At 34.2% G+C, this 23,741-nt stretch overlaps 1 protein-coding gene across 3 annotated transcripts; it reads right to left on the bottom strand.

Annotated features, from left to right (window-relative positions):
• Positions 1–598: 598 nt before the first annotated feature.
• Positions 599–10,731, bottom strand: LOC131071257 (ATG8-interacting protein 1). Of its 3 annotated transcripts, none has more exons than XM_058007018.2 (4): positions 10,515–10,731; positions 10,209–10,303; positions 7,136–8,230; positions 599–1,018 (listed from the first exon to the last, which is right to left on the bottom strand). In XM_058007018.2, the coding sequence occupies exons 2-4, from the start codon at positions 10,257–10,259 to the stop codon at positions 926–928; spliced, it is 1,239 nt and encodes a 412-aa protein (XP_057863001.1). In that variant the 5' UTR covers positions 10,260–10,303; positions 10,515–10,731; the 3' UTR covers positions 599–925. The 3 variants fall into 3 exon arrangements, with proteins under 3 accessions (XP_057863001.1, XP_057863002.1, XP_059066795.1); XM_058007019.2 differs by lacking the exon at positions 10,209–10,303 and adding an exon at positions 8,770–8,830 and having other exon boundaries at positions 10,515–10,729; XM_059210812.1 differs by lacking the exon at positions 10,209–10,303 and having other exon boundaries at positions 10,515–10,728.
• Between the last annotated feature and the right edge of the window lie 13,010 nt (positions 10,732–23,741).

The raw sequence follows: 23,741 nt of genomic DNA, 5'->3' as shown, positions 1-23,741 counted from the left end.
AAAACACTTAATTAACAGAACACTCGAGACAAAAGTTTCCACAGAAAAATGATTCACATTCATTTCTTGTAACACAGGAATCACAATTAAGACAGTTTTCTTGTTTTAATTTTTTAAATTATACTATGATCGAAATTGTTTAACATTTGGCTAACCCTTCTATAAAAAGTTAAAAACAAAAAAGTTGTCACATTGAACCCTTGGGTGCTAAAGACAATTTCCTAAATATGTTAAGAAAATTAGGAGGTTAAACCATTTAAAGCCTTGGCCTTCTAAGGCGGAAAAACAAAACATACAATCTTGTCAAACATTTAATTGGCAGTTGTTACTCCAAAGTGAGGCATCAGCTTAAACAGTTAAATGGTTGAAACTTAGAAAAAAAGTGTCAACACACATTTCTCTATATATAACCTCCATATGCATGATGGTAGACTATTTCATTGTCAATCTCATAGATGATGCTGCCCATATTGCATGCATGAAAGAAATGGTTCAAGTCTTATATTGGTGCTCAATAAGAAATGAAAACGGATTCCACAATCCACATGTATGATGCTGCCCATATTGCATGCATGAAATTATGTTGGTGCTCAAAAAAGAATGAAAACGGATTCCACAATCCACATATATACCGACCTAACAATACCATAACAGTAGTTAAATGTTAAAACAAAAAGACATCTTAGCGATATGGTTCTAATTAGATCATGTACAAAACATCTGTATAAACAAACTAAACTATAGTAGAACCATTAATAAATGTTCTTATAGCTCATTAAATTACTCGCAAACAGTCTGATTAGACTATATACACAGCCATCTTCCAGCATTACAAGCCTCTGTGTATCATAGGCATCCATGCCACCATTGCATCCCATGCAAAAGCTAACTTTTTCGTCATTATCTTGGAGATCACAGTATCTACTTATCCAGAAAAACTTCTGATTATAGGTATTTTCCGGCGACCAGTAATTGCTTCCTTCAACCGAGCCACTTGATGCACCATCTGGCTTACTTTCTGCCAGGAAGTCAAAAAAGGAATCAATGTTATTTTCTGACTTATATGCTTATAAAATTGATATAACTAAGAACATATCAGGCCTTTTACACATGTACCACCCCGCACTGCATAAGAATAGCTTCCTCCACAACCTCAAGACAAATACCGATTCTCAGAAAATAGTTTGGCGCCACAATATAAACTCATGACATGTACATTCAAGACAATATGAATAGGCTTGTCCTGTCTTTTACACACTCAGAATATTACCAGATCATATATCTCTCCAGACCCACTACTGTCCTATCTTTCAATCCCTATTGACCCAATTTAGTCATTCATGAACATTAATTTCCTTGTTCGTTTCCTTTCCTACTCTCTTTATCCTAATCTTTCTGGAATTACCATGTCAGTCAACCAATTAAATAAAATAAAATAATATTCCAGATGAATTTGATGCAGATTGTGAATAAAATGAAAATTTCTTCTCGAGTATTTATTATATTTCAATCACAAGGATTGTCAAATTCACAAAATAAATTTGGCTTCAAATTGAGGAAAAGACCAATACATTGATACAATCAATCTCACCAGAAATCAATTCATAATGAAAGAATTTTATGGCCTCCAATACTCAAAGGATGAATATGGGAAATGAATTCAATTCAATCCTTAAGGCTGCTTTAAGGGAACCTTTGCTCCTGCAAATTCTATCAATTTGTCGAACAAGTTAACTCTGATGGCAAGTTTTGAAAAAGCAGCAGAAAGACAAATTGTATACAAGCTTCATAGTGCAATTCATCATAACTTCAAAATATGTTCATATAAGATGATACACCACATCATGCAATCCGGCAAGCCAATCTGAAGATCTTTCTCTATGCAATGGAAGTTAGAGGAGACCAAAACCAATATAGCAATTCTACTTTCATAAATATCTGATTAAGCAGCATTTATTTATTTTCCTGTGTAAAGAATGCATTCTACTTTTATGAGAGCTGTTATAACTCTGAGCAATGGAAGTTGAAGCATATTGCAAAGCCAACTTTGCAATTTTACTTTCACATATATCTGTTTAAGAAGTATTTTTTTCCTTTGTGTAAAGAATGTATTCTACCTTTATGAAAGCTCCTAAAATATAAGCAACGCTAGAAATCATTGAAGAACTGAAGGAAGTCTTAACAGATGGCATTGGTAATTAAAATCAAACCATTCAAAATCTCAAGGAAAATATATTCAAATGGAAACTTTTATAGATCAAAGTAATGTTAGCATGAAAGTACCGAGGATGTAATACATGTGTGTAATAGTGTCAGAACTGAAAAATTAGAGAAAAAATTTTAAAAATAAATTCAGCGAACACACTAGCTGCAGTATCCAAATTATGAATTCCCTATTCCATTATGAACCAAAAACATAAGTAAATTAATGATTATAACGATGTATGTGTATGTGTGTGTGTTGTATATGTATGTTACTTTCCCATTTTCACATCCATATATACAAGTTGCATCATTTATGCTATGTTCAGAAAAATAATAGCTCATCCTGGCAGACCTAATGAAATCAGAAAGAAGATAGGATTTACTTGGAATGGTTTAAAGGGTGTCATTACGTATCTGCTGTTTCTATTTCTTCTATTAACATGATAACTATTTGTACAATATCCACCAATTCTGGCCTTTTTCAATGTTTTCAAGGAGTGCGTTAGGGAATAACTTCCCTCCCACAGAGTAAAGGCAGGTACATCCAGAATGGCAAAGGGACCACCTTGTCCCCATTTCAGTGTACCCATTACAGGGACAGACCATCTCCATTTAGGTTATTTCCAATACAAATGTGCATACATGTACGGTCATACCACTATGATGAAAATTCCTTATTCATGGGGGCATGCAAGCAATAAATGCTTCACACAATGGTCAAGGGTATTTCTATCCAAAAGGTATACCGGGATATCTATTGACTTTGGCATTATAAAAGAAAACAGTACTACCAAACTGAAGATGGATCAACAACAAATACAAAAATGAAAATAGACTATAGTGAGTGACCTTTGCCCAAACTGATAAAATCATAAAACCACATGCATATCAATAGATCCCTTATGAATTAGTTACTTAAAAGATGTGTTCCTACAAAAGCAATGCAATAGTGTTAGAAGATAAGGATAAATCATGATATTAAACAATTCAACAACAAATAGCGTCACTCTCCGTTTTAGATTGCCAGTGCCCTTGTATGCATTTCCAGGACATCCTTCCAAAAATGCACCTGTTGAATGTTTTTCATCAAATCCACCTCTTTATGGCTCAGAGATTTGGGCTCCCAATTCAGGGTATCTGGATTAAGTATGTATTGATAGGGGTGTAATTATCATGCTTTAGCTTATGATTCATTTCAAATGAACAGTTCCATAGTGCATTTTTTGGATCGAGCATACTGCCTATCCCTTCATCTGGAGAACATATACAGGCCCACTTTCTTTCTTCACAGACTTACATCTTTAAGAGACTCAACCTCAGGCTGTACCCCATATTTGGCATTTTGTCTATCAAAAAGAGTTGCCTTCTTGGATCTCACAGTGGTGCAGGAGCACCCTTCAAAGGGCTCCCACCATTTGTTTTTGATTGTCTTCTTGCTTCTTTATGAAGCCATTGTACATACAATAAGAGCCATGTGCTCATTGGTCCTGTTAGGGTCCTAGTGGAGGTCTTAGGGTCATAAGTCAAGATTGAGATTTTCTTGAAAATAGAGGGTATGTGTGTCTTTGAGGTGTTTAGGGGTCCCTCATAGCATGGTGGTGTCCTTAGGTTAGCCCAATGTGGGTCTAGGAGTCAAGAAAAGCAACATTGGGAAAGTTGCTCAAAAGTTGCAAAAGTTGCATGACAACTTTTAAAAGTTGTCAAGCAACATTTCCACCATGAGGTCAAAATCTTTAATGTAGTGTGGACAACCCTAATATGGGCACACAGACCGAGGCAAAGGTGATATAAGTAATTGCAAACCCTAAGTTAATGGGTTGGATGTCAGCTATTGTACGGCCAAGCAAGGTGACTTGACTATGACTGCAATTTTGTTACCAGTCGACACAAAAGGAGTAAAGAAAGATCATTAATGGATTGATTTGCGTGCAAAACTGTGTGGAGTGTCTTGTATGGTGTACTTACTCTCATTTTGAGCATTTAGATTAGGTTTTGATTTGTAAGGGAGGTGTGTTTGTAATTATTTTGTGAATTTGCTCCTTACTGTCCAGTTTGGACTGGTTTGTGTAAATGGCTGCATAACTCCATTCCCCATTGTGGAACCACCATGAAACCATGGGGAATGAGAGTGCAGACCTTGTACTATAGTTCAATGCAAGCAGGGCCCTTGAAAATGCAAGGAAGCCATTTGAAGACCCATTCCTAGGTGAGACTGGACAGTGCCCGGCTAGGAAGGGTTAAGTTGCAGAGGTCTTGGAGAGCAAGGAAGGTCAGAGGAGGAGGCACCCTTTGGAGGAGTTGAAGAGGGGTGAGTGAAGCACCATTGGTGTGAAGGAGGAGCTTCCACCAATCCAGACAAGGTGGCAAGAGCACCAAACCCACACTGTGACCCTGGCAGGCCTAAAAACCCTCCTAAAAACCCTTAAAAACCTTAAAATCCACCTAAGGCAGTGTACAGACACTTGGAATCCTAAAACATGGAAAATCCTTGAGTCCTTGCCAGATGAATAGCAGGTCTTTTAGGAAGTTTCACAAGCAAGTGCATCGTTTGCAAGAGGAAGCCCTAAAGGACCGGGTAGGAGGCCTAATTGATCACAATCCTTGTAGCCCTATTTTGTAGGCAAAACACAAAATAGTGAAATTGGTAAGGGGTTGAAAGCTTGAAACCTCTTGGGGGCACATGAATGGGTGGAAAAAACATGTTTTAGACCTGACCTATCCTTGCTAAGACCTAGGAAGGTGTGGAACAAGCCTAACCCTTATTGGCCTAAGTAAGGGTTTCTTGAGTCTCATGAGCAGGTGAGACCTTAGGAGTAACTTTTCAACTTGTTGGTGGGTGGATTGGGCAAGGTCAGGGGATTCCACAAGCAGAGGAAGTCCTAGAGACCCTAGGGTGTGGTTAGAACACCTGGTGATCCAAGGAAAGGATCCAAGAGCATAGACTAGGCTAGTCTATCCCAAACCCCAACCCATCACACAGGTATCAATAATATGGTTAATTTAGTATTGTGAAGCTGGTTTGCTAATTTCAGTGTACCAGTATCTTTAATCATTTGCTTGCCCCATTTTGATACTCAACATATGGAAAGGGTGTTGAATGGATGTAGAAGGTTGCTGTAATGGCAAGCATATCCCATGTTGCAAAGCTTGATGATTGCACTGAAGGAGAAACTTGAACCAGAAGATAAGTTTCTATCATCCATAAAATCTTTGCTTCTAGTTAAAAATTCAAAATATCAACTGTCTAAAGAATGTGTTGAACTACTAACTAATTTCATCAAAATGTTTACAGTATAGAGTGAGGATCATCAAAAAGAAGTCGAAGATCATTATAAATATTAAAAGATCATTTGAATGCTATGCAAAATTAAATTAAGCAACAACCATGTATCAAAATTCAAAACGATGTACATCCCAAATCAATTACCAAATGCAAATAATAACCTTTTGCGAAAAAGAGAAAAAAAATTGCAAACTATAAATCGAAGTCCTCAATTGGACAGACCTTTTAGATCATGGAATGCATTATGTAGTCACTTATACCTCAGACTTACTGCCAGGATCACTACTTCAGGGGCACTGCAAATACCAGGTCTTAACAAGAAACTGGATGACATGATGATGACTATCATTATGCCATGCAAAAGAGGAAATTTGTATTAACCTAAAGATGCTATATATCTACTGGAAAACTTGAAAATAATTATATTGCAAAATTCTTGATGGAATGGGGTTCGCTTGTGACTTGATAAAGACTTACAGAATGAAGTTGTGATATAAAAGAAGCAAGTCGTAACATTTATCACACAAATAGTTGTGTTTATATTACCTGAAGACCCTAGTAATTAGATCTAAAGGGAAAAAAGCTCAAATAGAATATCAAAGAATTAAGATTTTAGATTTATAATAAGAAATTCAAATTGTGTATCATTACACCTCAGATATATTTATGTTTTCAATTTGCCATTGTTTTGAACCTTGAATATCATATAAATAACCCCTGGCAACACCATAGTTTCCATGATTTAAGGCTTAAGCTAATTCACACAAATACTTAAGCATAGAAGAGAACAACTTAAACAGGGTAAGAAATCAAGGATAGAGTTGTATCATTACAAAATTGTACGGCTGAACCAGATAGCATTTTGCAATCATCTTCCACAGCTTCATTCAGTCAATAGATGAAAATACGGCAAAATAGAGAAAACAAAATAAATGATAAAGGTAAAGCTCATTTTTTAAGCCAAGGCCTAGCCAGCATACAAACTTGCCATATGAGACCCATTGAGTCTATATTGTTTAAAAATTAAATGTCCTTAGATTTCAAACTCATAACTAAACTTGGGAGTAAACGACACCTTGCCAATCAGCCTACAACAGGAGAACATTTTTTTAAAATATATATACACAAGGTAACACCACATATGAAGAGAACATGCGCTTGCTTATACAGGTGCATGCTATCTGTCAATAGTGATGAAGATTTTCCTCTCTAAAACTAACAATCAGCAGACAGCAATCAAAGCAGACTATAGTAAGAGAACTATTTCACGTACATGCCTTACAAATCAAACTAGCCTATCTTATTCATTTAGAACAAAATTACAACCCAAAAAAATCATTAAAAATTGAATGACTATTAAAAAATAATAAGTACAATTTATCAACATAAGTTATCACCGAGTCACCACATTATTAGTACAGCCAGGACATTCTGACTATTCCATATATTGTTACTTATTTTTAGCTTCAGACATGAAGAAATATATTTAATACTTATAAGTTATAATTGATCCTAATCCTACTCGGGATTATGGTGCTCACTCAAAAATTCATAACTAAAACTTTTCATGCAGTAGACTCGTAGAATCCAGAAATCTGAAAACAAATGATATTTTTATGTCAAAACAGTATCACATTAGACTCCTACCTCTTCCTTTTCACCAAGCTCTAACCTCAGCTGTTGATTCTGCCACCTCTCATGCTGCCACCGCTGTCCCAAAATGACAATACCCGTCAAAGCAACTGCAATAGCAATTGGCCAAAGTGTATTTGATTGCCGAACCTGACCTCGCAAATAGGTCGCTTGACGTTTCAACCAAGCTTCATAAGAATGATCCTTTCCACTGTTTTTCTTACCTTCAGAACCTTTTGGAGAATTTAAGGAAGTTTCAGTATCCTGTTGCACATTATCTGAAAATGCTTTGGCAAGACTGAAATTATGTTCTTGAACTTCTTTCTGCAGATTGGCGAGATCTTTACTTTCATCACAAGTACTTGCGCTACTCATCCCTCCAACCTCACTCTCAAAATATTTCAATTTTGTAGTACGGATGATAGTTTCATCATCATCGACAGCAGAACGTCGGCGAGGTTCAATCCAGTCCAGACTTTTGAGAGTTTCAACATCCTTACCATGAATCTGAGAAACCCGTGTCTCATTTTCTCCAAACAATTCAGTGACCCTGAGATGCTCTGTGCTCTGATGGAGGGTTTCAAATGAGCTCCCCGGCTTAATATTGTAAGAGAACTCAAAATCTTCATGATTTTGAACAACTTCTTCCCCATGCTTTAAATCCGCCCCTCGACTGTCAATTTTGCCAGCAAGATCATCTGCCTTGACATCTTCCAAACTCTGAATATTTTCTAAAGTATTCTCAACTTTTGCATCCTTTCTTTCAGTAACTTCTCCAATTTCTTTCTCAATTGGAAGGCCTTCATGATGACTAGGCGGAAAAATGAATGGCTGGGACTGAACCAAAGAATCAGGGCCTTCATTTTCTATCAATTTTGCATCACTTTCATTCTCATCTTCATCTTGGGGTCCAGATTCTTGAGGCTTTTTCGGCCCAGGGCACGCAGCATAAGTTGATGCAGTAAGTGACACAACTTCCCATTCCTGACCACGACTCTTGCTTCCATCAGACGTTTTGCCTTCATAAGCCATGTTTTCAGCTTCTAGAGCAAACAAATCTCGATACACCTTCTCCCTCAAAATATCACATGCAACAAACAGTCTAAAAATCTGAGGACAAAAAATGAGATTAATTAGACAGCAGAAGGATTTTGTGAAATTCACTAAAGGATGGGCCAAACAAAAAAAATCTTTGCTATGACAACACAAATATATTCAATCAAAGCTTGCATACAAGTTTTTGGGAGAAAGGTGAGCAGAAGTTATGTAATTAGGAAAAGTGTAGATTATAACACAGAAAAGTTTGAATAGCTTGCATGCAAAGAAAAAGGATTTGTGGAAGGTTCATGGAATAGTAAAAAAATTCTTGTATGCAAAAGAAAATCAGGCAAGCATACCAAAATGGGTGGAAAAGCTCGCATGCATTAAAAAATGTGCACATGCATAGTAAAAAGCAGGGAAAAGATACAATTATTTTTGTAAATATGTTAAACGAGTCTCTTGATGTAATTGTAAGATTTGTTTACTTCATCAAAAAAAAATTGAAGACCAAATCCTTCAAGCTGCACAATTTTATACCATAATCACCAATCCACACTAAAATCAAAAAGTATGATGTCAAAATGAACCAACATCTCTGGAAATATTACTCATTTGTACAGAAAACAAAAAATGAAAGGCCATAAAATCCACTAATACAATGATCGCTACCTGCAAATGAAAAATTCAATTAACATGAGCCAGAATCCACATAAATTCAACAGACATGTATACCAAATTACAAAAATGCCGTAATTCCTTATAAATTAATGCATATTGAGAAATCACTGATTGAACAATTAATTTACAATCTGTGCAAAAAATTTCCATAAATGAGATCAAATTAAACAAAATTAATTCAAAATGCAAGCAAAATCTCAGATTAAATTGAACCAAAACCTTCCAAAAACTAATTTATAATATGCATGACAAATAATAATAAAATGACAAGATTATCAATTTGCATCAAATTGAGCATAAGGGGTCATTTTGTACCAAATTCTTACAAAAAGTTTCTCAACATGCACAGTCAATTTGAAAAAGTTGATTTGTAAAGCATGCCAAAATAGAACCAGAATCTTATAAAAAATTATTCAATATGCATAATTTTTCAAAGGCTGTGAGAATAATGAAAATAAATGTCTTGCCAGAAACCATAAATTCAAAAGCAATTTTGCTAATCCACAGCAAATTAGTCATGCGAAAGATAAAATTGAACTTTAACTTTTGGCAAAATTTTTAATTTACTCAATTGTCCAACAGAAAATGCCAAAAAAATGAAAATCATCTAACTCTCTGTGCAAACCACAAATTTAAATGAGGTAATACTAAAAAAAATACTCCAATAATTACTCAATGCAAAAGTTCAATTATTAAAAAAGAGAGTACATAATCAACGAATATGTACCGCACATTTGGACACAATTTACCAATCCATGGAAAATTAACTGTACATGAGGCAAAATGTACAGCCAAAATCATCCAAGAATTACTCGATATACACGTTGAAAGTAACATGCTACATAGAAAATGGAAATCGCTGAACTTGACAACAATTACAGTATATAGGTCATACTCGACCCAACTCTTATCAATTACTCAGACAAATTTTGAAAAGGGTGCAAAATAATCCCTAGAAACAGCAAATTCAAAAACAAATAGCCAATCCTCAGCAAATTACAGAAAAAATATTTCCAAGAACTACTCAATAGTTAATACACATGTCAAATTAAAAATAAGCCTGCAAAATCAATTAAATTTCCGTCGAATCCTCGGATCAGAAATAATTTACCAATCCGCAGAAAATTAACTGTAAGCGAGTGCAAATTGGATCGAAATTTTCGCGAGAATTACTCAATACAAGCATCATTCAAGAATACGCTACATAAAAAAGGGAAACTCTACTAAATTTCCCATGAATTACAGTACATAAGCTTCATATTAGATCCGAATCCTCTCAAGAATTAATCAATTCAGACATCCAATTTCAACAAAAGACTCCAAAATCAACTAAAACTTCATTAAAACCACGAATCCAATAACAATTTACCAATCCGCAGCAAAATAACTGCTGCGTGAAGTCGAATTCATCCAAAACCATTCCAAGGAGTACTCAATACGCACGTCATTTATGAAAAATAAAAGCTGCAAAATCAAGTAAATTTTTCTAGAAATTGCAAATCCAAAAACAAATTAGCAACCCACAGCAAATTAACTGTGCGTGAAGTCAAAATCCAGCCAAAATAATTCCAGGATACTCAGCACAAGCAACAAATTGTAAAAAGTTGGCATAAACAATGAAAATCAACTGAATTTCTCTAGAAACCACGACTTTCTGCGGGAGAGAAAAACTCACCGGTCATAAATCTTTGAAATATCTTTACAAACGCAGAGAACCCTCTAATCTGCGCTATGCTGGTCCACGCGAAGTAAACTTTGCTGTGAAGAAATGAGGGTTTGAATCTCTATATTCAAAAAACACAGTTTATGGACCCGTATACGCCGAAAAACTCATAGCTAAACCGGTTGAGCCAGTAATAATTTGCGTATTGGATCAGCTAAAACTGGCTATTACCGGTGTCTCTACCTGCTTTAAATGAAGGCTTAAATATTCTTATAGAGATCCTTGATTTTGAAGCCGGATTAAAAGTAGCGTTATATTAAATATATTTTTCATATTTTTTATACCGCCAGCGTAAGTATACGGACAACTTTATGCCAGCGTAAAAGAAATTAATAATAATAAAAGGAGAATAATTCAACAAAACATAGCTTTAATCGTGTTATGTAAAAATATGTTCGTATATTTGCGTGGTTTAAATTTTAATTAGATTAGTAGTAGTAGTTTTCATTCAGGGTGACACTTTTTGTCTCGCTTTATGTGTCGGACAAGAAAGGGATATAACTTCAATGAGAGGGAAACTTGAGATGTAGGTATGTTTTTAGAGGTACATAGTTATGTTTTAGTATTATTTTTAATTTGTTAATAAAGAAAAGTATTGAAAAAATATGAGATTTTTTCATCAAAATAAATAGTTAAAAGTTAATAACATGGAAAGTTAATGAAGAAATCAGTTACCTTTGAATTTTAGTTAGTGTTATGAATATTAAAATCTTTATATCTTATTATGTCTTATTATAATAGAAATCTATTTTTATATTATGAGTAATTGTATATGCCAAAATCTTTAAGAGCTACAATTTACTTGGTAAAAACATAAAACGATGATAATGATAGGGTTACAAGTTTGAGTTTTGGAGTGATTATAATAGTAGATTTGTAAGTTTTGTGATAAATTATTGTTACAAGTACGATTGTAGGTTCAAGTCCCTATCATAATATATGATAAATATTGACATTTTTATGGTTGTAAGTTATCTTATTAATTAAGGTTAACCTTGAAAGGTTGGGTGCAAAATTCAACCCTCTCAAAAGTTGTAGGTTATTTTGTCAATTCTTAAAAATTTATGTTTATTAACATAAAAATTGCATGGATTTTTTTTTAGAACTATTTACTTTGAATGAGAAGCTAACCCCTCTTAGGTGTTGTATGTTATTAAAATGGTTCTCCCAAATTTGTGTTTTTTAACTTTTTTTTTTTGTAATTTCTAAAGGAGTCTTAAAAATCAAATGAAAAATCCACCTTTCAAGGATTACAAGTCATTAAATCAATTTTTGAAAAATAGTATTTATCGAAAAAAATTTGCATAAATTTGTTTGACTTTTTTATATCAAGTAAAAAGCTAACTCCCTTAACCATAATGAACCATTTAAGAAATTCTTGAAAAATAAAGCTCATTAAAAATTTTGCATTGTCTTATTAGAATCCATAAAATCATGTAAATTAAAAACATTACCTATATAAAAATGTTACACTCTTATACTCTACCCTTTTCAAATACATCAAATAGGATGCTTAAAGATGTTAGTAAGAAATAAGGCAATAAGTATTAAAATTGCTTTCATGTTGATTTGTAAAGTTGAATGTTGATGGTGCATCTAGGTAGAGACTTGGTATTGTAAGTGAGAGTTTTACTTTCAAATAAGTTAAAAGAGAGTTTGATGTATGGAGCTTATTTTTAGGAATTAGAACAAGCAATGAAGAGAAAAAAACTTTAGTAATAAGGATGGCAACAAGTTTTCAAAAATTGATAAAATTGATAGTAGGGTGACTTGTTCACACTTGAATTTAACATTGTGCTTCTTGCTCTTCAAGTTAACGGAGTGGCTCATCTCATCAATATAGAGTGTCCCACATGAAAAGTCAATGATCTTTGATAGAGAAGATGAGGCTTCTCAAATAAGGAATGATGGCAATAAGGATAACAAATAAATCGATATTCTTAGGGTTAGAGCTAATGATAATTTTGGCTTGTTTGATCACTTCATAAATGTGTTTGTTTGTATACCCATTCAACTTGAAGATGTTGGTCTAGTGGAAAATTTGAATCACAAATTCAAAAGACATTGGTTGTCATAGTGTTCTAAACTTTTGGGGCAAGTGGGAATATGAGGAAGCATGCAAGTAGACATTACTATGGATAGCTTTTTCAAAGGCCCGATAGGCTAAAGAACCATCCACTTTTCTAGTGGGAAAAATGTCCAAGGAGAGGAGTTGGTTGTTGATTTGAAGTTCTTTGGTAAACTTTATGCTCTCTAAATTGGTGTCAAAATGAGTGGAATTATTTTAAACTTTTTCTTAGCCATTAGCAAATATTAGAGTTATCAACATAGCAATTCTACCATTTAGATTTTAGGAGGAAGGAATTGAGGGCTATCTCTCGAAATCTTCTATGAAAAGGTTAGCTATCATACAAGATAAGAAAGATCTTATAGCAATGCTTTTGGATTACTAATATACCACTCATTGAAAGTGGAGAAGATGCATTTATGCACAATTCTATAAAAAAAAGTAGTCCCGTCATCATTCTTATAACTAAAAATCTCAATAAAGTCATTAATTGAAACTTAATGAATAGAATATGATACCAAAACTAACTAAAATATTAAATCATAATTTCTTAATGAAATAACTTTAATTTAAAAAACATATTTTCTTAAACTACTAATTGATTGATAGCATCTTCAATAAACCTGAAGGAAATGCCAACTTAATAAATTTTTGAAACACAATTTTATCTTAATAAATTATTTCTTGATATTGTGAAGTTAAAAAGAATGCGTAATCACTTTTTTGGATCAACCCAAGCACACAAATGAATTTGTTCCATTGTTTTTTTCTTTTCTTTGTTTGGTTGTGTAGCTTGTCAGTTGGTGACGCCCATGCATATGAGACAATAGAAGAGAAAAGTTCGCTGACACAGACAATCGTACACAAAAATTTTCTTCTGTGATAGCACAAGTTGACGGTTCAAATTTATTTAAATTGAAGTTCGATACTACGTGTGAAGTGGCTAAGATTTGGCCTCACAGCGAAAAAAAAATATATATTTGCGTACGTTAGAACAAAGTGGTGATGTGTACACAAGCTCTTTCTAATGCACGGTTGCTAACAAGTTATGGTAGATTCTTTCTCCTAAAGGGAAATAAGAGTACTTCCAAAATGTATATAGGGTGTGGATTAATTGCATCAATTAAATGTGAAGAGTTGAGTTGATAAAATAGATTAATGTAAGTTTATTGTACTAGTATCTCTGCAATTAAGACATATAAGATTGCTACCTATTCAAGTATAGATTTTGACCAAAAAAATAAAATAAATAAATTTACATTTAGATAATTGAATTTTGAATTTTGATTATTGATTAAAGAGATAAAAGATAATTAATTTTTATTATGTTTTGGTAGCAATAAATTATTGTTGACTTTATGAGCTAATACTAATAAAAAGATTTTTTTTATAGTCTACGATGTGGAGTAGTATTACATGTGTTTACAAATGGCTTATAATAATATGGGTTTATGTTCTTTCTTTCTTTTTTCTTTCGTTTTTTTATGATTTAATATTTTAAAAAAATAACTTTTTTTATGTTTTATAAAAACAAAATCTTTTGTATTGCTAAAAAGGTTTTAGATGATATTTGAAGCAAAAATAAATAAAGGTGGTGCTTGAGTGCATTGTAGGGCTTTTTGTTGAAGTAATTAGGACATTTATCTAATTATTTATTAATTAGGTCCTTTAATTATTTTTTCACTTAAGCTAAATTGAGGTGCTTTTACTTTTTATTTAATTGGGCTGATAATAGCTTGAGTTGTCTTATTCATTATGATTGCGACACTTGGCACTAGCTAATTTAATCTAGCATTAGGGTTCCATTCATTCTTTTATAAGGATTCATTCATTCATTGTAATTGAGTAATATCCAATATTCGATCTCCAATATTCTTGTGTGCAATCAATACAAAATTCTTAGGTTATTATAGAGCATATTATCTCTGCTTGATCTCTTGTGTGATAGGTGTTTTGCTTGCAATGGATTTTGTCCCCTCTGGTTGTATCATCAACTTCTACATGGTACCAAAGCTCCAAATCTGTTAAGTTCCTATCCAATTTCACAGGGATCCAACCTTGAAGAGAATTATTGGTGCACTTTGGGTTCAATCTGGCCACACCATTGTGTTCAAAATGGCCAAAACCATAAAGATCAACTATCTATTTGTCAAAATCTAAGTAGTTGAGAAAACAAATTGTAACACAATTCTTGTATTGGGAAATGTCCCATTTTGCTAAAATTTCTCAATCTACCTATAGGTGTAAACATTTTATTATTACTGGTTTTTCAAAATTTTCCTCAAAATAAAATAAAATAAATAAATAAATAAAATTTGGGGTTTAGCTTGTATTTTTCCCCCAAAATCCAAAAAAAATAGGTCCATTAAGGTTCAAAAGAGGTAAAAAAAATTTAAAAATAATCTCCAATTTTTTAATTATTTTTCTAGAAATTTGCTTTTTGGTTTTTCCCAAAAAAAACCATGTTGCCCTTTGTTGAAAAACAAAATTAAAAAATTAGGAGCATGTTGTTTTGAGTTCCAGAAAAAAGCATGTTAAAATGGGAAAGTTTGAATTTATAATTAAAAAATTACTTGAAAGGCATGTAATCCTCTTCCCACATGCATGTAACTTTTTAAGTGCCACCCACTTTAAATATTGGGGTTATGATTGAGGATATTCCATTCCTCCTTGATGGCAGTTTGAGTATTCTTGTCATCCCACCTTTACTGCCTGCAGAGGTTGTTCACCAGGTATCTTCACAGTTGTTTGGATTTTCTTCAATTGATTTGGCATATCATGATTCAAACAATTTGACAGTTGAGCAGTCTTCCATGGCACACATCATGAGCCATTTTCTTCCATCTCCTTTCATGGATTTGATTTTGCGTTGGCCATTTGATTTGTTTCTTCCCAAGGGGAGGAACATGGTTTGCCACTCTTGGATATTCATCAGCATTCATCCTCGAGACTTCAGCTTCAACATTGCAACTTCTCTCTTATGAGGGGGATACATTATCTCTTCTTTTATCTCCTATGGGGGAATCTTGATTGTACTTATGTGACTGATTCGGTACTTGAGGGGGCATCTTGAGTCCTTCATGCTTGTCACATGTACTTTCTTTTTCATTTCTTTTTCGCTTTTGGAGAGGAGTTTTTCCCATTGGATTTTTCTCATTTTCTCTATTTGTGAGAGTTTCGTTGGTTTGAGTTGCATTGGATTGTACATGAGTACCTAATAAAGTCTTCATTGTTTTGTTTTTTAATCAGTAATAGTTATATCTTATTGATTTAAACTAAAAAGTACATCTGCATCAATCTTTCCAAAAATAAACCACTCCCCCAAACAACATCCAATCCTGTTGTCTAAAACCATGGTTTCCCAAAATGTATACCGCTCAAACCCTACCCCACCCCCACATCATCAGAAACAGAAATTCAAAATACATCATGCCAATCAAAGTTGGCCGAAGAGTTCATTGTTTAACAATAAACAAAAAATTAAGTTTTTCAAATAAAAAACTATCTAAACAAAAAGATGCGCCTAGAGGTACCCTGATCCAGAGAAATCCTCATCTTCTCGCTAAGGCATTTGAATCTCCAGTTGTTCTTTCTGCACCTTCAGTCGCTAGCCCACGCGAATTTGGTCCTTTTGTCGCGCCACCAATCCCACCAACCACACCACCCATCGCACCCTGCCTTGCCAATTCCGCCGATAACTTTCTCGTAATCGGCTTCCTACATCTCATCTCCTCCACCATTCTCACCTCCCCACCCTCCTGCCGAATTACATCTTCGATGTTCATTATCTAGATGAAGATCATCAACCCTTCCCATCCTCACTTCGTGTCATCCCTAAAACGGACTCGAGCTTCCTCGTGACGGCGAAGGAATTGAATTTGAGAGTGCCTCACCCACAATTCCACATTATCCTCTAGGATGCCTTCAAAGATATTGAAACCCCAACCCGACACAACCTATTCCAACAAGGACTCCATATTTAACAGATACTCCCGTGGAATGATCTTCTTCATAACTTTTCTCACATCTACACAGGTGTAGCCCAACTCCAGTCCCAAGCCATGATAAGAGAATAAATATCCGCTTTGCATCTATATTTGTGGCCAATAACTGCCACCTCTTCACCCAGGACTAGCTGGATTGCCTTAAAAAACAACGGGTATTTTGTGAGAAACATCTTCTCAAGCTTTCACAGGGGGATGACTCCTCGAAAATCTAGCATTAGTTTGGAGGATTGTAGAGTAAAATTTGCTTCCATTTTGGTGCTCGTTGGAGAGTTTGCAGAGAAATTCTGATGAAATCTGTCAAAAGTTATCTTCACCAACTTACATACTATTCTCATTAAATGCGCGAGAATACCAAAATTAGAATTCAAGGCAACACACTTCACCACCACCGCCATTTCAGAAAGCAATCCACAATAAATGTGCATTAACACGCGACCTTACTCAAATGAAATGTCGGCCTTCTGACATGAAATTTTAAATTGTTGACTTACCAACTTGGCAAGAAGCCTTAACTCCATCTCGCTATATCTTCTTTGCAATCGCACCACCTCACTTCCCCTAGCGCGAGCTCACACGCTTCATTTGACAAACCATCCACAATGGCATTTCCTCCTCTTTTCACATGCGAGATGCAGAAGTTTTGGGAAGATTTAATCTTTCCACTTATAATGTGTATGTATTTATTCAATTTTCAACACGATGTATTACCTTTGATCAAAGCATTGACTACAATTTGGGAGTCACCCTCCAGATGTACCTTCATTACCTTCATATTTACTGCCAGATCGGCTGCGAGTAAAGCCGCTTGAGCCTCTACCTCATTATTTGTTCCATCTTGTAGCCTTCTTACTCCTGTAAAGAGGATCTTCCCTTCATCATCACAGGCCACACATCCCGCACCTAAAATCCTTGGATTACCTTTTGACTCCCCATCAAAATTTGTTGTCACCCACCCCTTCTCCGGTTTTGACCATTTCACCGTCTCCCCATCTAGGGAATCATACAAAGGATTAACCCTGGGGAACCCATGAACGGGTAACTCTTCATTGTTGGGACTCATTCATACATGCATTTTGCATTCATCGTTAGCTTTCTAACTACTCCCTAAGTTAATTTTAAGTGGGGGGTGTTGAAGTAATTAGGACCTTTATCTAATTATTTATTAATTAGGTCCTTCAATTACTTTTTCACTTAAGCTAAACTTAGGTGATTTTTCCTTTTATTTAATTAGGCTAATAATAGATTAAGTTGTCTCATTCATTATGATTTTGACACTTGGAACTAGCTAATTTAATCTAGCATTAGGGTTTTGCATCTAGGGTTTCATTCATCCTTTTATAAGGATTCATTAATTCATTGTAATTGAGTAATCTCTAATATTCTTGTGTACAATCAACATAGAATTCTCATATTGTTATAGAGAATAGTATCTTTGCTTGATCTCTTTTTTGTGATAGGTTTTTTACTTACAAATGAATCTTGGCTCATGTGGTTGTTTCGTCAACTTCTACACTTTCTATTCAAGTATTGAAGTTCAAAACATTTTTACGACTTAGGGGAGAGAATACAATAGTTGAGAAAGGTTCAATTATTGTTATAGTACTTGTGGTTATAAGATTTAGTCTAGCAACATATTTATAAGGGAGAGGACTTGATAGTCATGCACCCTAACTTCACACCTCTCAAAATGCAACTTATTAACGTTGAATTTGTCTAAAAACTTTATCGCATCTTCTTCGGCTAGCTAACTACTTAAACCTAAGGTTTAAGATCGTCATCATCAATTTTGATGCCTTATTTATGTGTAGTCATAAAAAATGTCCAAAACACCGCTTTTTATACCCCCTACCTATCATAGTCAATTACCACATTGGATAATTGATTGCATTTGCAACAATAATTGAACATATTAATATTAACAATTACACAAATATAAACTTCTCTTGTTTTCTAATTATCGTAAGCTATATGAAATTTATCTTATTGCTAGACATTTTAGGTTATAAAACTTTAAAAAAGTATAGAGAACTAAAAAATTTAAACCTAACCCTAATACCTTTTCACATTTCAACTTAAACTCTCAAATAGATTTAAATACTTTGCCACCACCCAAACTAGTCTCCATCCCCTATGCCACCCCCTCCATAGTGGATGCCCATGGTGCTTGATCCAACAACCTTTGAAGGTGTAGTCCACTAGTAGGAGAGGCAACGTGTTTGTTGTCATGATGGAACATGTCAACCAAGTAAGGATTATAAATTTTGGTTTTTTGTTTTATTACCTAGTTGACCTTCATTATTTTCACTCCATATTTTGTTTTGCATGTAGTGGCTCCTCTTCTCAAGTTCTCTATGCTCGATAGCATCCAACAAAGACTTTGGAAATGAGTTTGTGGACACAATATAATGCAAAGTGTTGGGACTTTAAAGCGGTTAAGTTCTATTTTGACCTTGCCAAGGCTATGACCCATTTCACTATGATGGCTTTCCAACATATTTAACCTTCTCAATGATATTTTTTGTGGTTAGGGTCTGTAAGTTTTGAACATGTGATACTTTTGAATATTTTTACATCTACAACTCATGAAAATTTGGGGAATTTTTCTACATTGGGAATTTCAGGTCTTTTGGAATTAAATGCATAAACTTTTATAAATACAGGATCTATTGTTTTATGGGTTTGGTTCTTATTCCCAAATTTATAATTTAATTTTTTAATATATCAAGTTTTCAGTTGCTATTTTTTAGATTCTAATCCATGTTCTGGGATGATTGATATAAACCTTATTTCATTATAAATATATGTTTTTTCAAATACAATGTGGGTTTCATCATTGTTTCACTATCTCCAAATTTAAAAGGTTGTTTTACAAATTCATTAGAACCCTTAGCAGCATGAGGAGCCAACAAAACTTTAACCACTCTTAAGTTTTTTGTTGGACATATTCATAAATCTTGTGTTCTAATATGAGATGGGAAAAAGTAGAAAAAATTGGGTTTTTGGAGGAAGATGCCATGATAGTGAAATTCTTAACATCCCATAGGGTTTAAATGCCCTGTTCATAGTGAAATGGGTCATAGCCTTGGCAAGGTCAAAATAGAGCTAACGTAAGAATTGTTTTCTATTATCATATTGTTGCGAGTGAAATTCTTAACATCCCATAGGGTTTAAATGCCCTGTTCATAGATTGTGATATTGTGTTTGTTGTTAAGAGGGCATTAAAAGTGGTATATTTGGGTAACACTGAGTTGACTTTACAGTCTTAAGAGCTCCAATTCATGACAAGTCATGTTGAATCTTGTCTTTATGTTTGTTTCTTTTAAATAGAGACTATTAAATGTTTTTAAGTATGAATGAATCTCTTGTATTTTTCTTAGGGAATTTTACTAACTCTTTAATAATCCTCAATGGTATAGAACCATAGATTGTTGTAGCCTTCTTTTTTATGTTGAAAAACATATTTAAAGAAGTAAAGGATTGAATCCTTTCCTATCGTGCATAAATAATAGCAAAGTTCTCTTTAACATTAATTTTCTTTAAAACTTTTTTTGAATTATTACTTTGGATCTCATAAGAAGGGATCTGAACTTATAGATGCTTGTATACCCTAGATCTCATTAGGGTTCATTCAAAATTGGTGCTTGTGATCTCCAAAATTTGCTTTTCTTATACATGAAAAAAAATTAGCAGGACATGAAAAATGAACATGAAGGGTTGTGATAGTTGTGCTAATAAAAATTTACACCACTTTGATTTCTAAATGTCTAAATATACAAAACAAGACATACCATCACCCTTAGCAATACCCAAATGCAAATAAAAATTTATATTGAAAACAAAAAAATTAAAGAAATGAATCCAAACTAGAAATATATTAATACATTAAAAATTCCACTATTGTTCTCTCACAACTATTGTTCATGGGCTTCCAAAGTATAACTTTCTTTCTTTAGAGAAATACAAACTCCCTCTATATTGACCTATTAATTCATTCATCTGCATAAATCATAAACAAACTAGTGAATGAATATTCTTTCTAACTTCTCATATAAGGCAATCATCTTTCTAACATCACATCTTATGATTATAATTAGAGTAATTTTTCTACTTGCAAAATGTAGAGGCCTTTTCTACTTGCTTTGAAGTTGATTGAGAGTGCATAAACAAACTAGTGAATGAATATTCTTTCTAACTTCTCATATAAGGCAATCATCTTTCTAACATCACATCTTATGATTATAATTAGAGTAATTTTTCTACTTGCAAAATGTAGAGGCCTTTTCTACTTGCTTTGAAGTTGATTGAGAGTTCCTTGCATGGTCAAACCCCACCCAAAATGGGAGAGAGTACAAAAGTTTTCATACATGTTTCTTAGATGTTTGGAAAATTTTATTGAATTCTTGGGTAAAGAAGGAAGGGAACGCTTCTTAGATTTGGGAGCATTTCTTAAGTGAAAAAAAAATATTTGTAGATATTTGGGTTGATGGTATTTTTTTTTATATTATGTTTTCTTTGTTCTTGAGGTTATTTTTATGACAATTTTTTCTATAGTTTTAACTTTTTCATATGAATCATTATATGCTACTTTTTCAATTATCTAAGGAACTTTGGTTGTTTTGTAAAGGAACAAAGGCCTATAAATTGTTTGGATTGTTTGTTTAACTTTGAACTTCTATGTAGAAAATAGTAATAGAGAATTGTTTAATATTGAACTTATTCCTTGAGTAGAAACTATATTCACGAGGTTTTGACTGACTCAATATTAGCATCTTCTTACAAAACCTGGTAGTTGGTACTACAACAAGAAAGCCCAATCAATTTTTTCATTGATCATAAATACTAGAATATATTTTATAAATAAAATTTATGTAGAAGACGCAAGAGATATCAAATTTAAAAAATCTTTATCTTTAGGAGAGATTAATTAATTTCATATGGTTAATATTTATTAGAATTTAGTCTTATTTTAGAATATGAAATGATTTGCATGCAAAAAGAAAAAGAAGTTTCTTTTAAATCTAGATTTAGAAACATAATTTTTTAAATCCGAAGTTTCTTTTAAATCTAGAGTTAAAATTATAATTTTTAAAATTTAGTCTTACTTTAAAATATGAAATGATTTATTGAGGTTTGTTGTCCAAGGCGCAATGTTGCTTCGAGTCGCCCCATGGGCTAGGGTTTCTTCTTCCCTTCCTCGAGAGGCGCAAAGTTGGGCGTCTGTAGCGAAGGGGGGTAGGTTTCATTCTCGATTCCGTGTGGAGTCAACAGGCGGATTTGTGGTGACTCTAAACCAAGATCGATTCGCTGCTCGGGATGAAGGGTTTCGTCAGGGTTTTGGTTTTCATTCCCGCTCTTGGCCCATTCCAGAGAATGCTCGATGGGTGGGGGGAAGTGATAGGCTAGCGTTGGTTCAGAGGGATTACCGTCAAACATCAGGAGGTGTGTCTCGTAGCATGGGTAACCCCACCCTCACTGCTATGACTTTGGTTCCCATGGCCAAATCTGCTTCCTTTATTTTGTCGGAGGAGGTTGAGAAGGAAGTTAAGCACAATGAAGTGGTTTTTTCAGAGTTAGGGCTTATTGGGCGCTTTTTAGGCAGATGGCCGAGTCTTGGTGAGATGCACAAATGGATCTCAGTTAATTGGGAACCCTTGGTGGAGGATTATGTGCAGATTTACCCACATGCTCATGGATTTTTCGTTGTGGTTTTCCAAAGTGTGGCAGACAAAAACAAAGTCCTCGGCAGTGGTCAATGGAGTTAAGAGGACAAACACATGTTGATGTTGAAACAGTGGCATTCGACTTTCAACCCAAAATCAGATTCCTTTGATTAGACTCCTCTTTGGATCAGACTTCGAAACCTTCCAATGCAGTATTGGTTTGACTCCTGTTTTGAAGTTGTCGGGAACTCCTTAGGTACATTTTTAATGGCTGATGATGACTCTTTAAATTTGTTGCATACTACTTTCGCTCGTTTGTTGGTTGTGGTGGATGTTTCCATGGGCCTCCCTTCTGAAATTTCTATTACATCCTCCAAAGGGAGTTGGCTTCAATTTGTGGATTATGAAGGGATTCCTTTCAGATGTAGGAGATGTTTTAAGACTGGGCATAATGTTGATTCTTGCACTAGGCTTAGAGTGAAGTGTACAACGTCTTGGTGGAAAGAGGTTACTCCATATTTTTATACGGTGGATAAGGAGGTAGGAGATCCGTCTCCCCCCCAAATCATGGGTGATCTTTCCAGGGATAAGGGTTTGGACCCAACTAATATTATGCAAAGGGTAGTCGGAGGTTTGGGTTGTGCAAATAATGGAGGCTCTCATTTGGATGGCAGCTCTTCACAGGTTGGTTGTGCATCTGGTCAGAATTTGGTGAGTGATGTCGTGTCTAAACAGAGGATGGAGGGTGGGTCTGGTTCTCAAGGAGATCGTGTTGTAGGTTTTGGGGATGCCATGCGATTCAGAAAGTGGATTATGTTGGGGTACATAATTTGAAGTTACTGGAGAATGCCCAAGCGGATGGATGGATTGAGGTGAAACGGAAGAAAGGTAAGAAGGGTTTGGTTGGGAGTGTCTGTATTGCCCCTTCGCTGGAGGGTGGAGGTGTTCTTGGGGAGGTGGCTCCCTAATTGTAGCCACCAGTGGTTCGGGCCAGTTTCAATCCCGGATCTATTAATAAAATAATCTTATTACGGACCAAAAAAAAATGAAATGATTTGCATGCAAAAAAAAGGCTTCTTTTAAATTTAGATTTAAAAAATATAAATTTTTAAATCAGAAGATTTTTTAAAATCTAGATTTAAAAATCTAATTTTCTTTTCATTTAATAAATAATAATTTAATAATAAGTCGGTTTTTAATTTATTCTTGTTTATTTAAAATCTAGATTTAAAAATATATATTTATTTGCATTTAATAAATAATAATAATAAGTTGCTTTTTAATTTAGATTTTAGTTTTAACTTATTTTTAAATTTCTGGGTGTCATTGTAGTGTTATGCCTCTCAATGTAATCAAATAGTTGAATGCTCACCTGTGAGAGCCATAGAGCTGTTTGTTTTCAGCCTCAAACCCTCATTTAAATTCTTAATGATTTCTTTAATAG

Source organism: Cryptomeria japonica, chromosome 8 (genome assembly GCF_030272615.1).
Source record: "Cryptomeria japonica chromosome 8, Sugi_1.0, whole genome shotgun sequence".
Taxonomy (NCBI): Eukaryota; Viridiplantae; Streptophyta; class Pinopsida; order Cupressales; family Cupressaceae; genus Cryptomeria; species Cryptomeria japonica.
This window is presented reverse-complemented; position numbering and strand designations above follow the sequence as displayed.